At 44.3% G+C, this 16,509-nt stretch overlaps 1 protein-coding gene across 2 annotated transcripts in view; it reads left to right on the forward strand.

The window, feature by feature from the left end:
- Positions 1-16,013, forward strand: part of LOC120787511 (rap guanine nucleotide exchange factor 1-like) — an 18,297-nt gene extending 2,284 nt beyond the window's left edge. Inside the window, exons 3-23 of one of the 2 annotated variants that reach the window (XM_040123203.1) lie at positions 734-945; positions 1,040-1,196; positions 2,389-2,636; positions 5,127-5,232; positions 5,552-5,627; positions 6,231-6,353; positions 6,433-6,594; positions 7,704-7,933; positions 8,724-8,773; positions 8,850-8,976; positions 9,473-9,551; positions 10,420-10,504; positions 11,196-11,288; positions 11,797-11,985; positions 12,080-12,164; positions 12,348-12,442; positions 14,296-14,374; positions 14,667-14,768; positions 14,846-14,943; positions 15,055-15,195; positions 15,292-16,013. In XM_040123203.1, coding sequence (XP_039979137.1) covers positions 734-945; positions 1,040-1,196; positions 2,389-2,636; positions 5,127-5,232; positions 5,552-5,627; positions 6,231-6,353; positions 6,433-6,594; positions 7,704-7,933; positions 8,724-8,773; positions 8,850-8,976; positions 9,473-9,551; positions 10,420-10,504; positions 11,196-11,288; positions 11,797-11,985; positions 12,080-12,164; positions 12,348-12,442; positions 14,296-14,374; positions 14,667-14,768; positions 14,846-14,943; positions 15,055-15,195; positions 15,292-15,427 — 2,673 coding nt within the window. In that variant the 3' untranslated portion in view covers positions 15,428-16,013. Of the gene's footprint in view, positions 1-733; positions 946-1,039; positions 1,197-2,388; positions 2,637-5,126; positions 5,242-5,551; positions 5,628-6,230; positions 6,354-6,432; positions 6,595-7,703; positions 7,934-8,723; positions 8,774-8,849; positions 8,977-9,472; positions 9,552-10,419; positions 10,505-11,195; positions 11,289-11,796; positions 11,986-12,079; positions 12,165-12,347; positions 12,443-14,295; positions 14,375-14,666; positions 14,769-14,845; positions 14,944-15,054; positions 15,196-15,291 lie in introns of both variants that reach the window. The other variant, XM_040123202.1, reaches the window with a different exon arrangement.
- The last annotated feature ends 496 nt before the right edge of the window (positions 16,014-16,509 follow it).

The following is a 16,509-nucleotide window of genomic DNA, read 5'->3' on the forward strand; positions in this document are numbered from 1 at the left end:
GCAGGTCGTCGCTGCTCCCGACCAGGAGACAGTCCGGCACACAGGCCTCTGTGAGGTTTGGAGGAGCCAGTCGGTGAATTTGGTTTCCTCTGGACAGAGCAAAAGCTCAAGCTTTGTTTTTTACATCAAATCACATTCATTCAACGCTTCTGTCCAAAAGACCTTCAGACCACGTAGGAGCAAGGTCTCATCGCATCCACCAACATGTCTGTCCGTCTCACAGACATGGACTGATTATGAGACAATGGGTCCCTGGACACAGACAGCCCCCCCACCCCTTTTCTGTGTCTTGGCGGTTGTCTATGGGGGCCCCCCGACCAGCCTCTGGCGAACTTTTACAAACTGCGCGTCGGCGTCAGCAGATTTGCAGATGATTCAGTTCCAGGTGTAAATGTTGTGGAGGATCTTAGATGAATTTCCCAGACCTGGTTTGGAACACAGACTTGAAGGGACATAACCATGTCTTAGACCAATCAGTGTTGTCCAACTTTCCTCCCGCAGGTGACATTTTATTGTGAAAAAAGTTTCTTTCCTTTTAGGTTTGTTTCGATAAATTGAGTTTTTAGTTACACAAACAAAGTTTTTGTATTTTATTGGAAAAGATTTAATTTTAAAGAAAATATTTCCACTGTTGTCGACATAAACACGTCAGATCGTCCACAGTCTGTGGGCTGATGGGAAATGGTGTTCGCTAAAGTTGTGTGTGTGTGTGTGTGTGTGTGTGTGTGTGCAGTCAGGGTGTATGTTGGCGGACCAGCAGCGGGCCGTCGTCAGCTCTCTGCAATACTTCAAAGCTCTGGTGGACAGACTGGGAGTAGACAGACCCGGAGTGAACAAACTGGTCCTGGACCAGTCTGTGGTAGGGGGTCTGCTCGGCGGGGCCTCCAGTGGGGTCTTGGAGGCGGTCCATACTCTGGTCCAGCTGGAGCCACACCTGCACAACAGGTAGATTTGTCAGCACCTGTTGACCTTCGACCCTGGACACCAAAGAGCGACCTGGCTCCCGATCCTGACCTGTCCCTGTCTGTCCTCTTTGCAGGAAAACCATCTCTGCCTGTCTCACTCGTCTCTACCTGTCTTTGGCTCAGCTGATTCACTGGGCCGATCAGGTGATGCTGCAGGGCGTCGCCCACGACAACAAAGAGTCCACAGCCAGCGTTACCACGGTGATCAGGGCCGTGCTGGACGGGGTCAAGGTGAAGACAAACAATGGTCTGATGTTGGTGTCCTTGTTTGAATGAAAGTGGACACTGCTGGAGACGAGCTGGAAGCATGGGACTGGACAGACAAACAGCCGACCTGTCCACATATACAGCCTCATTCTGTCCTGTCCCACCCATCCCACTATTTTGTCCTGTTGTTAGTGTCTTTTGTGTCCTGTCCTCTTCTCACTGCACTTTTGTCCTGTTCTCTTGTTCTTATCGTTCCAGCTCTTCTGCCAGTCCCTTCCTCCCTGTCCTATCTTGTCCAGTCCTAATATTTTGTTTTTTACTTATCGTCTATTTTGTCCTGTCCTCTTATGTCCTTTGCTGCTGTACTAGTCCATCCTGTCCTGTTCTGCCACATCGTGTCCTTTCTTGTCAGGTCCTGACAAACTATTAGGTATTTTGTCCTGCTCTTATTGTCCTATTGTGTCCTGATCTCGCTTGTTCTTATTGTCCCATCAGGCCCTGTCTTGTCCTGTCCTATTATTTTGTCCTTTTGTTAATGCACTTTTTGTCCTGACCTTTTTCTGTCCCGTTCTTTTTTGTTCTGTCTTGTTCTGTACCTCTTGTCTCTTCCTATCCTACCTTGATCTGTCCCTTTCTGTCCTGTCCTTTTCTGTTCCTATTGTGCTGTCATGCTTGGCCTGTCTGTCTTTATGTATTTTTCTATTAATGATGTTTTTGTCCTGTCCTTGTTGTCCTTTGGTACTCTGTCCTGTTCTTCCTTCTTCTGTTTTACTATGTGATCTTTTTATTATTGTTCCTTTTTCATTTTTTAAATATCCCGTCCTATCTGGTCATGTTCTTACTCTCCTGTCCTACTAGTTTGGCTTGATGTTATTGTTATTTTGTGTCTTGTCCTATCCTGCTGTGTCCAGTTCTGTCCCACAGTAATAAAGATACCACAGTGAGTGTTACTAGCAGCTTGTCTTTTTCCTCTCGTCCTGTTTTGTTGTGGTCTCTCCTTTTTTGTCCTGTTCTTATGTTCCCATCCCCCTCTGTCCCATTTTGTATTTCTTATATCCTTTTTTCCCCTATCTTCTCCTGTCTCTTACTACTCTGACTGTCCTCTTCTGTCCCGTTTTGTTGTACTGCGATGTAATTACCTGTTTCTTGTCCCCACCTGTCTCATGGTTTTGTCCCGTTCATATCGTCCTGTCCTCTCCATACTGTTCGGTTTCAGGATCTGGTTCGATTGGCTGCAGAGAGACAAGAAGGCTCCGCCCCGTTGTCTCCTGTCCAACCACAGCCTGCCGTGGGACAAACAGGAGGGTTTGATGACCGGGAGACATCAGACAGGATGCCGGCCTGCAGGAGTCCTGCGGATCCTGCGGAGGAGAATGGGGAGGAGAGGGTGGCTTCAGCTCCTCCAAAACCGCTTATGCCTCTCCTAGACCCCCTCCTCCAGTTGCTCCCCCCACAGGGACTCAGGTGAGTCCTGATCCATAACAGTCCTCCCTCCCAACAGACATTTTGACCGGTAGAAATTCTTGCGCGTAAATAATAAAAATTCCCCGTAAACCCCAACAGTGCGACAGTGGGTCAGCACCAACACCGTGAGGACCGGAAGCTGAATTCATGAATCATTTCTTTTATAATTTACACCTGTGGTTTTGGCTAAAAGGAGCTTTGCCTCTGAATCTGGATGATCATCAAAAAAGTAATTTTAACAACGGAAATTAGGAAGCAGCATGTGGGGGATTTCTGCTTTACTCAGACAATCGAGAGCAGTGTTATTTATTTATTGGGTTATTTAACAGAGACTGTGCACATTAATAAACGTTGCTGTAAATGTGCCAGAGTTCGTTTTTTATCTGTAATGTCTTGACAACCGCTACAGAATCATCCTAAAACCCAAGACTGAAATGACAAAGTCACAGAGATCTTTCATAGACATACAGAGCAATCACAATAAAGAAACTTAAGTGACGAGATTTTTATTATTGCCGTCACGCTACATACATTTACATCTAATCCAGATCCAGAAGCAGCGCAGACACTTTAAAATGATGCAACAACTAATCCAGAAGTGAAGAAATTAATTAAAAATCAATTAATTAAAGTACATAATGACATTTTCGGACTTACACATCATGTCCCTGTACCGTGAAAAACATGTGTACTGAATGTGATGATTTAGTTGGTTTTTTTTTTCAGATACACTGTGGGATTAAGTTTAAGTTTCTGTACGGGCTGAGAGTTTTTAAACTAAATAAACCATTAAAAAACTAACTGGATCATCAGAAAAATGCATCATCACAGAGCTGAATACAACTCCGTTTTTCTTAGCTCATGAAAAGTTGACCTTTAGGAGATAAACAGATTTCACACGACTGTGAGGACAGGTTTACCCCAGAGGAGAAAAAATTTTAAAGAACTTAAGTACACAAAAGAACAATTGACATTTTTGTTCAGCTCTTCAGTGTATATACAAATTGGCTTTATTAAACTAGAGACAGGGCCGTAGCCAGGATTTAAGAAATACTGAGGATAAAAGTACAAATTCCCACAGTGTAACCCCCACCCCCACCGAGACATTAGTGGCTGTGGCCACTGAAAGAAGTCCACATTTTATATATCTATTTAATTATGTTTTGTAAATTTGCTAATATAAATACTGGTTTAAAACTTTCTCTGCAACATCAAGAATGTAAGCACCTATATTTATTCATTTTGCCTGAAAACAGTCCGTTTTATAAAGCTCGTGAAGTCCTAAGAAATATTCATTTTCACCATCCTCTGTGACTTCAGACACTTTTCGAAGGGAAATTTGGGGCAAATTTGAGAATACCGACTGTAAAAGCATCAGCATCGGCCTTAAAATCCATCGTGCGTAATTTCGTTGAGCGGCGGAATTTAAACTTCTTTTCAGCTCTTTAAAAGATTATTGGATTTTTTGATTTACCCCCCAAAAAAGGACTGCCACAGACCAAACATAAAACCTGAAATCTGAACATTGGACAATCTCTGATGAATGTGAGGAGAAAACAGCCTCGCTCTTTCAGCTGAAATCAGTATAATAATTTATTACATTGATTTTCAAGGTAGTTATTGATCAATTAATTAAAGTTACTATAAATAAATGAAGTTGAATGTATCTGCGATGTAAAAGACTGAAAGTGTGCCCGAGGACAGAAAACGAGTTTCAGTCGGCAGAGGTGAAGAAACAGAAATAGACCAGTGACTAAAACAGGAAGTAGACTGAAGACATCACATGTTGCCCCCCCTCGTCTCTGCACTTCCTGTCTCTCTGCTGACAGCAGGAAGTAGAAGAAGAAGAAGTGAGAGAGAGAGAGAGAAATGTGAACAGACAGTTTCAGCTGCTCTTTGTTGTTGTTTTATGGAATTACAGATACGAGACGTGAAAGAAATAAAACATTCAAATCCCCGCAGGTCAGTGACATCACCTCCTGCTGTTTTAATCCCGAATCCCTCCGATCTGTGTCCACGCTGTGGGCAATTCCAATTCCTTTATCTGACCGTTCCTTGACCCTCAGTCGACCAGAAAATTGCTCTGGTCCTTCATCCCGTGGATAAGTATCTGGATCAAGGACACACCGGACCGTCTGTCAACCGAGTCTTTTACCGGTCCGACGCAGCCCTTGATTAGAAACCTGCAGCTGATCAGACTGATCTGAAACCACATCATCGCTGCAGGTTTATACGAAGCAGACTAATAACAGATTCAGTCGATTCGGGTGGATCACGCCCGAGGTTTAGATGTGATTGTTAGTCTTTCCCTAACAATCACATTTCATAGTCTCTGTGTATAAAGTTCTTAGTTCACCAGTATTTGTGTTTAATCAGGTAGAAACATCCAGTGGTCACAGCTGGAGTTTAAGAGCTGCAGACTGAGGAGGATTTGGTGTTAAAGACCAGATGAGTCATGGAAAACCACTGATCTGTCTCTCTGTCTCTCAGTCCTCCAGCGCTGCCTCCTAAAAAGCGTCAATCATTGTCAGGCCCCACCCCCTGCAGGGTGGCCATAGTTGCACCAATGAGACGAGGGTCTGAAGCTAGCGCCCAGGTACGACGGGTACGTTCACGAGACTGTTTTAATTCACACTCTTTCACATTCATATGGTTTATATATGACCATAAATGTATACAAGTTGCCATGGCGACAGTAATGTCTCTGAGCTCTGTCTTTAGTTCATTTTATTTTATTTATGACTTTCGTGTCGTGTCTACTTTACGTCTTCCTTTGTCTTTTACTGTGAAACTTTACACACCCTGAGTCAGACTACGTCCAGATCAAACCGCTCACATTAATGAAGCACAACTGAAACTGAGCTTTATTCAACATGTCTCAACAGTGTGTAGATGTTAAAGTGTGTGTGTTACAGGAGTGTGAGGACGACGACTGTTTGAAGCGATGCTCTTCATCTTCTGCAGACTCTGTTCCTGACAACACACACTGTGGTAACACACACACACACACACACACACACGTTTGCAGTCAGAAGCAGGGGGTGTGAGTGACATCACTTCCTGTCAGTTGACAGAAATGGGAAGCAGTGTTGTCTCTTCCTGTCTGCAGCAAGGTGTTGAACTGCTGCCTCCTGCTGGAGAAACACACACACACGCACACACACGGTTACAACATATGACAACATACTAGTCATCTGTTTCTTACAGCGGATATAAATACGTATTTTTTATTTTCAGCCATGACTTTTTATTTCTAATTGCTGACCAGCCCCTTTGCTTTTATGTGCTTGTGTCTTTGTTGTTTTCTTGGTTTTGTGGTTGTACAGTCGTTTAAAGTCGATACTGACGCTCACGTGCTACGTTTTATCGACCAACTCCTCCAAAACTCAATGAACAAAGGTTTTGACCAAAAGCAAAGAAGGCAGAGACAGCTGTGGCTGTCAGTCTCACAGCCACGGCTACCACAGGACAAACCTTTTTAGTCCAGACTGAGATCAGAACCAAGTCCTGGGTCAGCCCTGATTACACAGTTTCATTCACACACCTCACACTCAGCGTGAAATCGACTCATGCTCATTTTGTGTTTTCTCTCAGAGGAGGATCCAGACTACGACTTCCTCCATACAGACCTCTCCTTCTCTGAGAGCCTCCCTCCTCTTCCTCCCTCCTCCTCACTGCCCCCTGCCCTGCCAGAGAAGAGACGACGTAGTGCCGCAGGTGAGGAAACGCACCTGTCTGTCTGTCTCTGCGTCTGCCTGTCCGGCTCACCTGTCTGTCTGTTGTCTTCGAACCACAGGTACGACCAACTCTCAGGCCGCAACTTCTTTTGGATTTGACTCCACGCCGCAGACACAGGATCCCGCCCACGGTGACGATGTCACTGATCTTGATGTGCCTCTGTCCTCCCCCCTGTCTCCCAGCAAGACTCCCCCTCCCCTCCCTGAGAAGAAACGACACAGTGAGTAAAAGCCGAGCACATCGATAGGCTGATCAGTAACTTATCAGTAAGTTTGTATGTCAACTCTTTATACCTTTCTCCAGTGTCCCACCTGGTGAAACTGCAGGAAACCAATGTGGGACACATGGGTCAGGACCAGGATGAGACTTGGTCAGGGTATGGATGTTAACCAGGTTAACCAGAATGCAGACATCTGGTTAACCTGGTTAACATTGCAGCTTCGCTAATCTTCTCTGTGGGAAAATCCAGATCCACATGGGTCTTCTCCCAACACAGAAACCTGGGGGAGACTTTGGAAGTTGGATTTTTTTCCGTCTTGATTATTTATTTTCTTCCTGCTTCCAGTCCTTATGCTGAGCGAGGCTAAACAGGACCTGGACCCACCTCTGTATTTGAAATATGTAAAAATCGTTTTTGATAAGAGCCGCTGGATTTGGGGCAAGATTCAGACACAAACATCAGGTCCTCTCATCCTTTTTTACCCTTTTACAGCAGCAGAAAGATTAATGACAAAATTGAGCCACATCTGTTTCCGTTTAGACAAACTGTCCCATTAAAAGCTGCTGAACCAGCTGTGATCAGCTCCTGTTCTCAGTGTAGCCGTGGACGTTCAGACAACTGTCACTGGATCACTGTGATACTGAAGGAAACTTAAAAACATTCTCCAGCCTCTTTTTCCTCTGGTTTCTAAGCGGATTTCTGGAGCTTTATTCTGGAGGGACATCAGAGATCATGACGTCCTCAGGAAGTGGACGTCACACTGAATCACATCAAAGTGTGTTTCATTTCTCTGTGTTCAGATCTGACTCAGTCAGGACCATGTTTGACTCTGATAGCATCGATAAGTCTCTGAGTATTTTAAAGTCTCTTCATCTCCTCCATGATCTCACACTCCTGCAGGTGCAAATGCTGATAAGGTACAACAACAACACCTGCATACACCTGTCCCTTCCACCTCACACATGATCTTTACCTCACCGCTCACCTTCCTCACTCCCATTCAAGTCTGCTGCTCCCCCCATGGTGAGGTCTCACAGTCTGAAATCCTCTGTCAAACCTTTGTCTCTCTCTCTCTCTCTCTCTCTCTCTCTCCACCTGTGTGTGTTCAGTCCATCAGTACCTCCAGTTCTGTTCGTCCTACGACGCTCAGTCTGCAGCCATGTTCTACTTGAGACCTCCAACCTTCAGTCAGAGTTACAGCAGCAGACAGCGAGAGGTGGAGACCACCAACCAGTTCACACACACACACCTGGACACAAACACACCGCCTGACATAGAATCCACCCCCTCACCTGAGCAGCCTCCTGCTCCGGCTCTACCACCGAAGAAGAAACAACAGGTAACAGCCAGAGACACAACGGGTGTTTTAACTGCTTCAGCAGATGCTACATCATTTTCATTACAACTCACAGTTCTGCTGACTCGTACAGTCCTTTAGAGACAGGCCTTCATGTCCTTAGTTCATGTATGAGCTAAAGTTACATCAGTAACTTCGTGAGTAACATACGTTGTGCTAGAGTTACCGCTTCTCTGAAGAATCAAACAGTGACTACAGTGACTTTTAGACATATACAAAGTGGTGTTGATAACACAAGCAGTGAAAAGTCTTGTCAACTCTGGACTGAGAGCTTAATCACGACACTGCTCTCGTCTTCTTCTATAGTTTCCTCCTCCACCACAGAGTTTTTAATCACTGATGTCAACAAATCTCTGAGATGTTTCCTGAAAGGAACCTGGTAGAATTTAACTGTGGTTTGGTTCTTCTTCTGTCTTTCCAAGGTTATCTCAGGTGAAACTAGCCCCCTCAGCAGTCGATACTTACACATCGAGATGCTACAAGGACTGAGGACTCCTTTGTTTTTTACCTGGCTTTTATTAGAGACCAGCCTTTATTTATGCTGGTGCCTATTACTTTTGAGACTCTACCACGAGCTGAATTTCATCCCTTACTTAAGAAATTCATAAGTTGCTTCAAGCAATTCTCACTTTAACCATTAGAGGTTAACATGGAATCATTATGGAGGCATGTGATGATGAAGAAGGAAGCAGGGTGTTCTCTGACCTGATCATATTTATGTGGAGCTTTATTGATCTTTTATGTGAATTTATTTTGCTTTTGTAATAATCAGGATTCAGCCGAAGACGTCAAACAAAACGAAGTGAACCAGAGCAGAGACAGGTGAGACACACTCAACTCAACAAGAACACACCCCAACACACAATCATAGTCAGTGATGCTATTCTGTTCTGCTCAGTTTTCAGAGTTTCCAGGAGGAGGAGGAGCATGACAGGAGGAGCAGGGAGGAGGAGGAGGAGGAGGAGGAGGAGGTTTTACTGACCAACCAGCAGGAGATCCTCCACAGAATCACCATGAAGCCTGAGGTAGAGCCCTGACCCCTGACCTCTGAATGATCTCCAACTGTCTCCCATCTGACCTCTGACCTCTCAACTATATATCATTAGTTAAAACCTGTTTCCTGACCTCTGACCTCTGAGTGACCTCCAACTGACTCCCATCTGACCGCTGACCTCTGAATGATCTCCAACTGTCTCCCATCTGACCTCTGACCTCTCAACTATATATCATTAGTTAAAACCTGTTTCCTGACCTCTGACCTCTGATTGACCTCCAACTGACTCCCATCTGACCGCTGACCTCTGAATGATCTCCAACTGTCTCCCATCTGACCTCTGACCTCTCAACTATATATCATTAGTTAAAACCTGTTTCCTGACCTCTGACCTCTGAATGACCTCCAAGTGACTCCCATCTGACCTCTGACCTCTCAACTATATATCATTAGTTAAAACCTGTTTACTGACCTCTGACCTCTGAATGACCTCCAACTGATTCCCATCTGACCTCTGACTGTCTCAGGAGGAGGAGGGGCCAGACGTGAAGGCAGCCTCTCCTGAGATTCTATTGGTCTACGCCACAGAGACTGACAGCAGCACTGGTAAGTCCCGATCACATTCCTTACTTTATGCAAATGTCCCCGCAACACACACAAGCAACAACCAATCACGCTTGGTCGTTGCTGGAATCATAACCAGGTGTTTTGATTCCCCTGGTACTGGTAGTTAGTTAGTTAGCTATATTACATGCCAAAGATACAAACCTATGTGGGTGGGATACAAACTTGTGGGGGCAAGATACTAACTCATTCGCTCAAGATACTAATGGTGCGTTCCATTTGAACTGGGCAGTCAGAATTTCCAAGTTTCCAATCGCAAATTTCAACTGAAATGCCACCTGAAGTCGGAAGAACCTGACCAACCCCGACCTCGCAATCCAAGATGGCTCTTCACATCAACAGTAGTGAAGGCTGTACTAACATACTGTTTATTAGCCCTTCTGTCTTATTTGTGTCTCATTACATCAGTCATACACACAGTACTGTCCAACTTCTATCTGTGGACATGTTGCTGCATGTTTAAAGACTTGGTCAGGGTATGGATGTTAACCAGGTTAACCAGAATGCAGACATCGTGGTGTTTAAATGCGCAAAATACAGAGCAATGCATTGTTATCAACTATTGCTAACAATAGGTAATAATGGTTACCCTGGCTAGACGTGGTATTGCTACTGGATCTCCGACTTGTACTGGAATGCAGTCATCACGGTGTGATGCCATTCACAGCCCTGACTTCCGACTTCTGAAGTAAATGAAACACAGCATAAGTTCTGCTTGAAAGACAACTTGCATGTAGTCAACTGCTTCCCAATAACCAGGGACAGAACCACAACAAGTTAAGAGGACCAGCAAAAAATTATATACGTAAAAATAAATCTTGTGTGTGTGTGTTTGTGTGTATGTTTGTAGAACAGGTCCTGTATTGTGAAGCCTTCCTCGCCACCTACAGGACCTTCATCAGCCCAAATGACATCCTCAGCAAACTACAGTATAGATATCCTCTCTGCAGCGGTCAATAGTGGAATGTAAACCATATAAAGTTTGTCTGGGGCGACTGACTGGTCAGATTGTTATTGTTACGGGGCACCAGTAACTCCATTTTAGCGACACATGGGGTTCATTTACAAGAATTGATACAAATGAAAAAGAAACCATTTACTCACTGCTTTGAAGACAGATTACTGTTCTGTGCTGTATTAACAAAATACTGAAAAACCATTTAGATCTTAAACAGGGACAGCATATTCAGGTGCACACAGCACCCCACTACTAATTAATAGAAGAGGCACAATCAGTGACCCAAAGGATTTATCGATTGCTTTTCTTCTAATTTGTGAAAATTCAAGACTATTACATCATCAGTGTAAGAATGTGGACTAAGAAAAGTTTTAAAATCAGTTTTTGTAGATTTCAGAAAGACAACAGGACAGAACAGAGAAGGAGGCTGAGAGAGTGCAAACAGGCAGGAAACAGGTTAAAAAGTCTCTCTGTATGCAGATGATCTGATTATTTATGTTTCTGTTTTATCTCACTTGTTTTTCTGACGTGTTTCAGCAAAGAGTTCAGTTTGTCAACTTAAGCTTCTTAAACTCAGTTAAAATGAGACCACATTAAAAAAAAACTACTGAATGAGTCCAGTCTGTTGTCCCGGCTTGAGTTTGTGGTGAATCTTTAACCATCAACACGTACAGACACCTGTGTGAAGGACGTGAACCTCCAGACCTGAAAGCTGCCAAAAAGACTTTTCAACTGCTGGTCAGAGTGGTGGACGAACTGAGGTGAGACACACACACACACACACCTGAACCAACTAGAGGCTTTTTTTAGGCCTGTTACCTGCAGATCACAACTAAGTTCCAGTAAACTGAAATCTTAATACTACAGTACAAAAGTCCAAGTCAGAATGTCCACGAACCAGAGACAAACATGAGTCAGAACACCTGTCCACAAAACGGAGGCAAGTCGAAGTCAGAACACCCACAAGACCAAAGAAGAAAAAAACTTCTCAGGACCTGGACTGGACCTGAGTCCTACCTCCCTCGTGACACTGCCGCCATGCACAAAGCCAGGCCCTTAAAAACAGTTTTCCTTAGACATCTGCTGGACAGACTGAAACCGGGAGAGAGGAAGCTGTTAGAACCGTGTCACAATATGTTCAGCTGTCCACATACTTTTGTCCATTTAAAACAGACATGATTAATACTGTATGTTTGTTTGTGTGTGTGTGTGTGTGTGTGTGTGTGTGTGTGTGTGTGTGTGTGTGTGTGTGTGTGCGTGTGCATGCAGTGTGATGGAGATGGACTCTGATTTGCTGCTGCTGCTGATAGACCTGGTGTTCAGCCTCCTGATTGGTGGAGAGCTGGGACTGGCTCACACACTGCGCTCCAACATCCTGTCCAAAATGGAGCAGAAGTGGCAGCTGATGGGTTCTCCACTGTCACTCCGCCCCCTTGCAGCCAGGGGCGTGGCAGCCAGGTAACCTCATTCACCTAACTGGACAAAGGCACTACATGCTGGGCTGTCATTGGTCAGATTCTGACTGTCACCTGTCTCTCCTCTCATCCTTCAGACCAGGAACTCTTCTGGACTTCAGGAGTCAGGATTTAGCTGAACAGCTGACTCTGCTGGATTCTGAACTCTTCTACAAGATCGAGGTACAAACTTTTAATTTCACCTGTCTCATCTTCCTGTGTCTTTCCTAGCTGTCTCAGACCTGTCTGTCGCTCACCTGTCTGTCTCAGTGGTCTTTCCCTCACCTGTCTGTCCCTCATCTTTCTGTCCCTCACCTGTCTGTCTCAGACATGTCCGTACCTCACCTGTCTGTTTCACCTGTCTAGCTTCCAGAGGTGTTGCTGTGGTCTAAAGAGCAGAATGAGGAGAAGAGTCCAAACCTGACAGAGTTCACTCAACACTTCAACAACGTGTCCTTCTGGTAAAACACTGACACAACCCGCTGATACACAACACTCTGCTTTTATTAACGAACAATGGAATTAAATAGGTTTGGATCAGTGTGAATACTCCAACATGCAGCACACACACCCTTTCCAACGCAGCTGTCCCGATCCTCGGCCGTATCTGTAACCAAAATGCGACCCGCCATCACCATTTACAGGAGGTCTGAAGTTGGTGCTTCAAAATATGTAAACAAAGTACGTGTAGTGTAAAGTATGCCTGAATAGTAACGGTTTGAAGCCGTCTAATTAAAGACGTGACTGTAGAATTTTTCATGTTCATTTCAACACGTTTGGTTTCATATGAAACTAGATCTCTCTCATTTCTAAGAAAGCAAATCACAATGTGAGCAACACAACTGCTGAAGCCCAGAGGAAATCAGAAATCAAACTTCATGTTTTACAGCCACACAGACAAAAGTCCGCATTTCGGGTGTGCTTTTTCATCGAAAACGGATGTTTATCTGGTCAAAAGTGACTGAAATCAGTGTTTTCCTTTCAGACAGGAGATTAATGTGTGAGGGTGAAAACCTTAATGAAGAACTCAGAGTTGTGTGCCCTCTGCTGGTTATACTGGTACACATATCCAAATTAACTTGAAACCTCGTACCACTGTGAGAGCTCACAGTCAGCTCACTCCATTGAATGGTCACATGACCCTGTAGCTCCAATCGTTGATTTACCGGTAACACAGAAGTCTGCGCTGCTTGCTGTCGGTCCCCCAGGAGCAGAGCTGGGCTGTGAAGCGATTTTGGCGCCGTGGCCAAGTTGCCTTTTTCTGTGGCGGTTGTGACATAAAAATACTCCATTTGGAGGTAAAAGTAAAATGTCTGGTTAGTGTTTTGTGTGCAGAAAGCCAATAGTGATACAGATAGATCACCTGTCAGGAGGCAGGAAAGCTCTGTGGCACACCTGGCTCTCCAGGTGGCTAAAATCGAGAGGCCATTTCTGGATGAGACTTTGTTGTACTTTCTTCTGAATCAGATTTGGTAGAGTTGCAATTTAGAATTTTTATAACTGGTTCAGTACCGTCGGTGTCAACTGACTCATTGTTATGAGGCTGTTATTTGCTCTAATTTCTACGTTTGTTTAGGAGAAAGTAGAAGTTTCAACATTTGCTGGATTTTTTTCAGATCTCACTCTGGCCTGGTGATGGGAACAGGGAAATTTATTGTATTTCAAAATTCTCCAAGGTGTCCCTTATCCATAGAGCCCAAGGTTGTTCATTTTGGCCAAACAGTTGTGGAGCTGTTACTGAGTTAGTTTCAGAATGTTTTTTCAGGCAGAAATTCCAAAAAATAGCCCGATCTTAGCTCCAGGCTGAGGGGATTTATTTATGTGTTTTTTCCCCTGAACCTCAGTAATAATTACAGGCCCAATTACCTCGAGAGGTGCTTCCCACGTTAAATTTGCATAACGGCGTCGTAGCGTGTGCTACTGCGTTTCTCGTTGGTTTCATCAGCTGATGTTTTATCTGCAGTGATGTATCGTCACTTTCTCCCTGCAGACGTCAGTCCCTCTATTAAAAGTATAACAGGCACTGAGTAGATTGCAACTGTCTGTGTAATTACTTAAAAGACATTGCCAGTAATTGTTCAGTAAAACTAATAACAACATTAGATAATTTGATAACCCCACTGCTTCACATGACATTTTGCAGAATGTCCCTTTATAAAGACTTTTCCAGCTGTTAACAGGCTGTCAATAATGGTGACTTTAATTACACAAGAGCAGGCCAGATGTTTCATCAGTCTGATGTTAATCCAGGCTGAATATGGAATATTTCTGAAATGACAACTAACATTACTTGTATGTGTGCGTTTGTGTTCAGGGTTCGTTCGGTCATCATCCTTCAGGACAAACCTCAGGACAGAGAGAAACTACTGCTGAAGTTCCTGAAAGTCATGAAGGTAAAAACACAGGGGGAGGGTGGGGCCTGGGTGGAGCTCAGGTGGGATGAATCTGTATTTACACCATGTCAGCAAAATGATAGAGCAGCATTAATCGGTCCACTTATTCTGGATTTGTTTTGCTCTCTACAGAATGAAAACCGCTATAAGAGGATAATAAGGCTGAAACAGAAGGGTTGTGGTTAGTTAGGGTCGGTCAGTTTGCGCACCAACAAAGGTGATATGCTAAGTGACCAAGGATGCAACACTGACATTACACCTGTCAGTAACATAATGCCGTGTGTCTGTGCAGCACCTGAGGAAGCTGAACAACTTTAACTCGTACCTGTCCATCCTGTCAGCGCTGGACTCCGCCCCCCTACGACGCCTGGACTGGCAGAGAAACAAAGCTGAGGTCCGTGTCAGTAATTAGACCAGTTTAATAGACGATATTGCCTTTATAATGATTCACGTGTCAGTTTGTGTTCTCAGGCTCTGGAGGAGTACAGCTCTTTGATTGACAGCTCGTCATCATTCAGAGCGTACAGAGCAGCGCTGGCTGAAGTGGACCCTCCCTGCATACCCTACCTGTACCTTAATACCTGTACACCCCACTATACACACCCTACCTGTATGTTTATACCCTGTATTTCCCACTGTATACCTGTCTCACTCTCTCTCTGACCTGTCGGTCTGTCCAGGGGTTTGATCCTTCAGGACTTGACCTTTGTCCACCTGGGGAATCCAGACACCTTGATGACAGCACAGGGTTCAAAGGTCAACTTCTCTAAACGCTGGCAGCAGTTTAACATCCTTTACACTCTGAGGAGCTACCAGCAAGTGTGAGTCAGCTGCAGTATTCTCAGTACTCTTACGATTAGTACTATTAGTCTGTATTTCCTGTCTGGAGTAACACCTGAATCCCTGTCTCCTTGCAGTCCCTACTCTCTGCAGCCCAACGATGACATCATTTTGTTCTTTAATGACTTCAGCGATCACCTGGCAGAGGAGGCATTGTGGGAGCTCTCTCTCAGGCTCCGGCCCAAGAACACCCCACGAACCAATCAGAGATGACAAATTAAAATAGACTAAACCAGGACAAAAACTGGGTTAATCTATGCTAACGGTGATCATCACAAGGCTAATCTGGGTTAGCTGGATGCTAACATGTTGGTATTAGAGAATGAGGTGGACAGACCAGGTGCTAACCTTAACTAAACTTGTATCAAACTTGGTTAGTGTGGTGCTAGTCTGGGGCTAACATATCACAGGTATAAAGACTTGTTCAAAGCTGTTCATATACTGGGCTAGCCATGCTCATCTGGACTGGTCCTGCAGTAACTTTCAAGAACCTGGACCCTCAGCCACCTGAGCAAGTTTATATAAACAGAGGTTAGCCTGGAAATAGCCTGGGGCTAGCCAGGGATATCCAGGTGTTAACATGGATTAAACCTGCAGTCTAGAAGGGCGTGGCCTCCTCCAGTTTCTGACCTCAGAACTGTGCTTGTATTCACAGCAATATTCTAATTAAAATCACTGTTCACCTGTCAACTCACCTCGGCTGATCTAATTGGCTGAGGTAGAAAACTTAATCAGTAATAAATCTGGGAACACCTCAGAAGTGTCTTTATATATATGTGTGTGTGTGTGTGTGTGTGTGTGTGTGTGTGTGTGTGTGTGTGTGTGTGTGTGTGTGTTTGCTATGTCTATTAGCCTAGTTTTAAGCGCCTATATTTGGAGCCTAGACTGTAATTAACAAGATTTATGGATGGATTATATATAATGCAACAACGGCAACGGCAATGAAAAATAGTGCGTTACGGATCCCGAGCACGGTCCTTAAAGGACAGGTAAAGCTGGAACAGCTGGAAAAAGTTGCATTTCGTATGAGCTACAAAATGAATGCCATACCACACCGTACAGACAAGTTTGGTATTTATTTAGACACACCTGCAAAGGCTCTTCTTTACCGAGGTCGGTCTTGCACTCGTTGAAGTATTGAGTGTAGAATGATGAGGGAAAAATGAATGCAAACGATTTTAGCGTCAGGCTGCAACACAACAAAATGTGAAAAAAGTGAAGGGGTCTGATTACTTTCTGAAAACTCTGTATCTCTGTTAGTGTCAGTATATTAATCACAGATTTATGATAATATT

This window comes from Xiphias gladius, unplaced genomic scaffold (genome assembly GCF_016859285.1).
Source record: "Xiphias gladius isolate SHS-SW01 ecotype Sanya breed wild unplaced genomic scaffold, ASM1685928v1 HiC_scaffold_1480, whole genome shotgun sequence".
Classification (NCBI taxonomy): Eukaryota; Metazoa; Chordata; class Actinopteri; order Istiophoriformes; family Xiphiidae; genus Xiphias; species Xiphias gladius.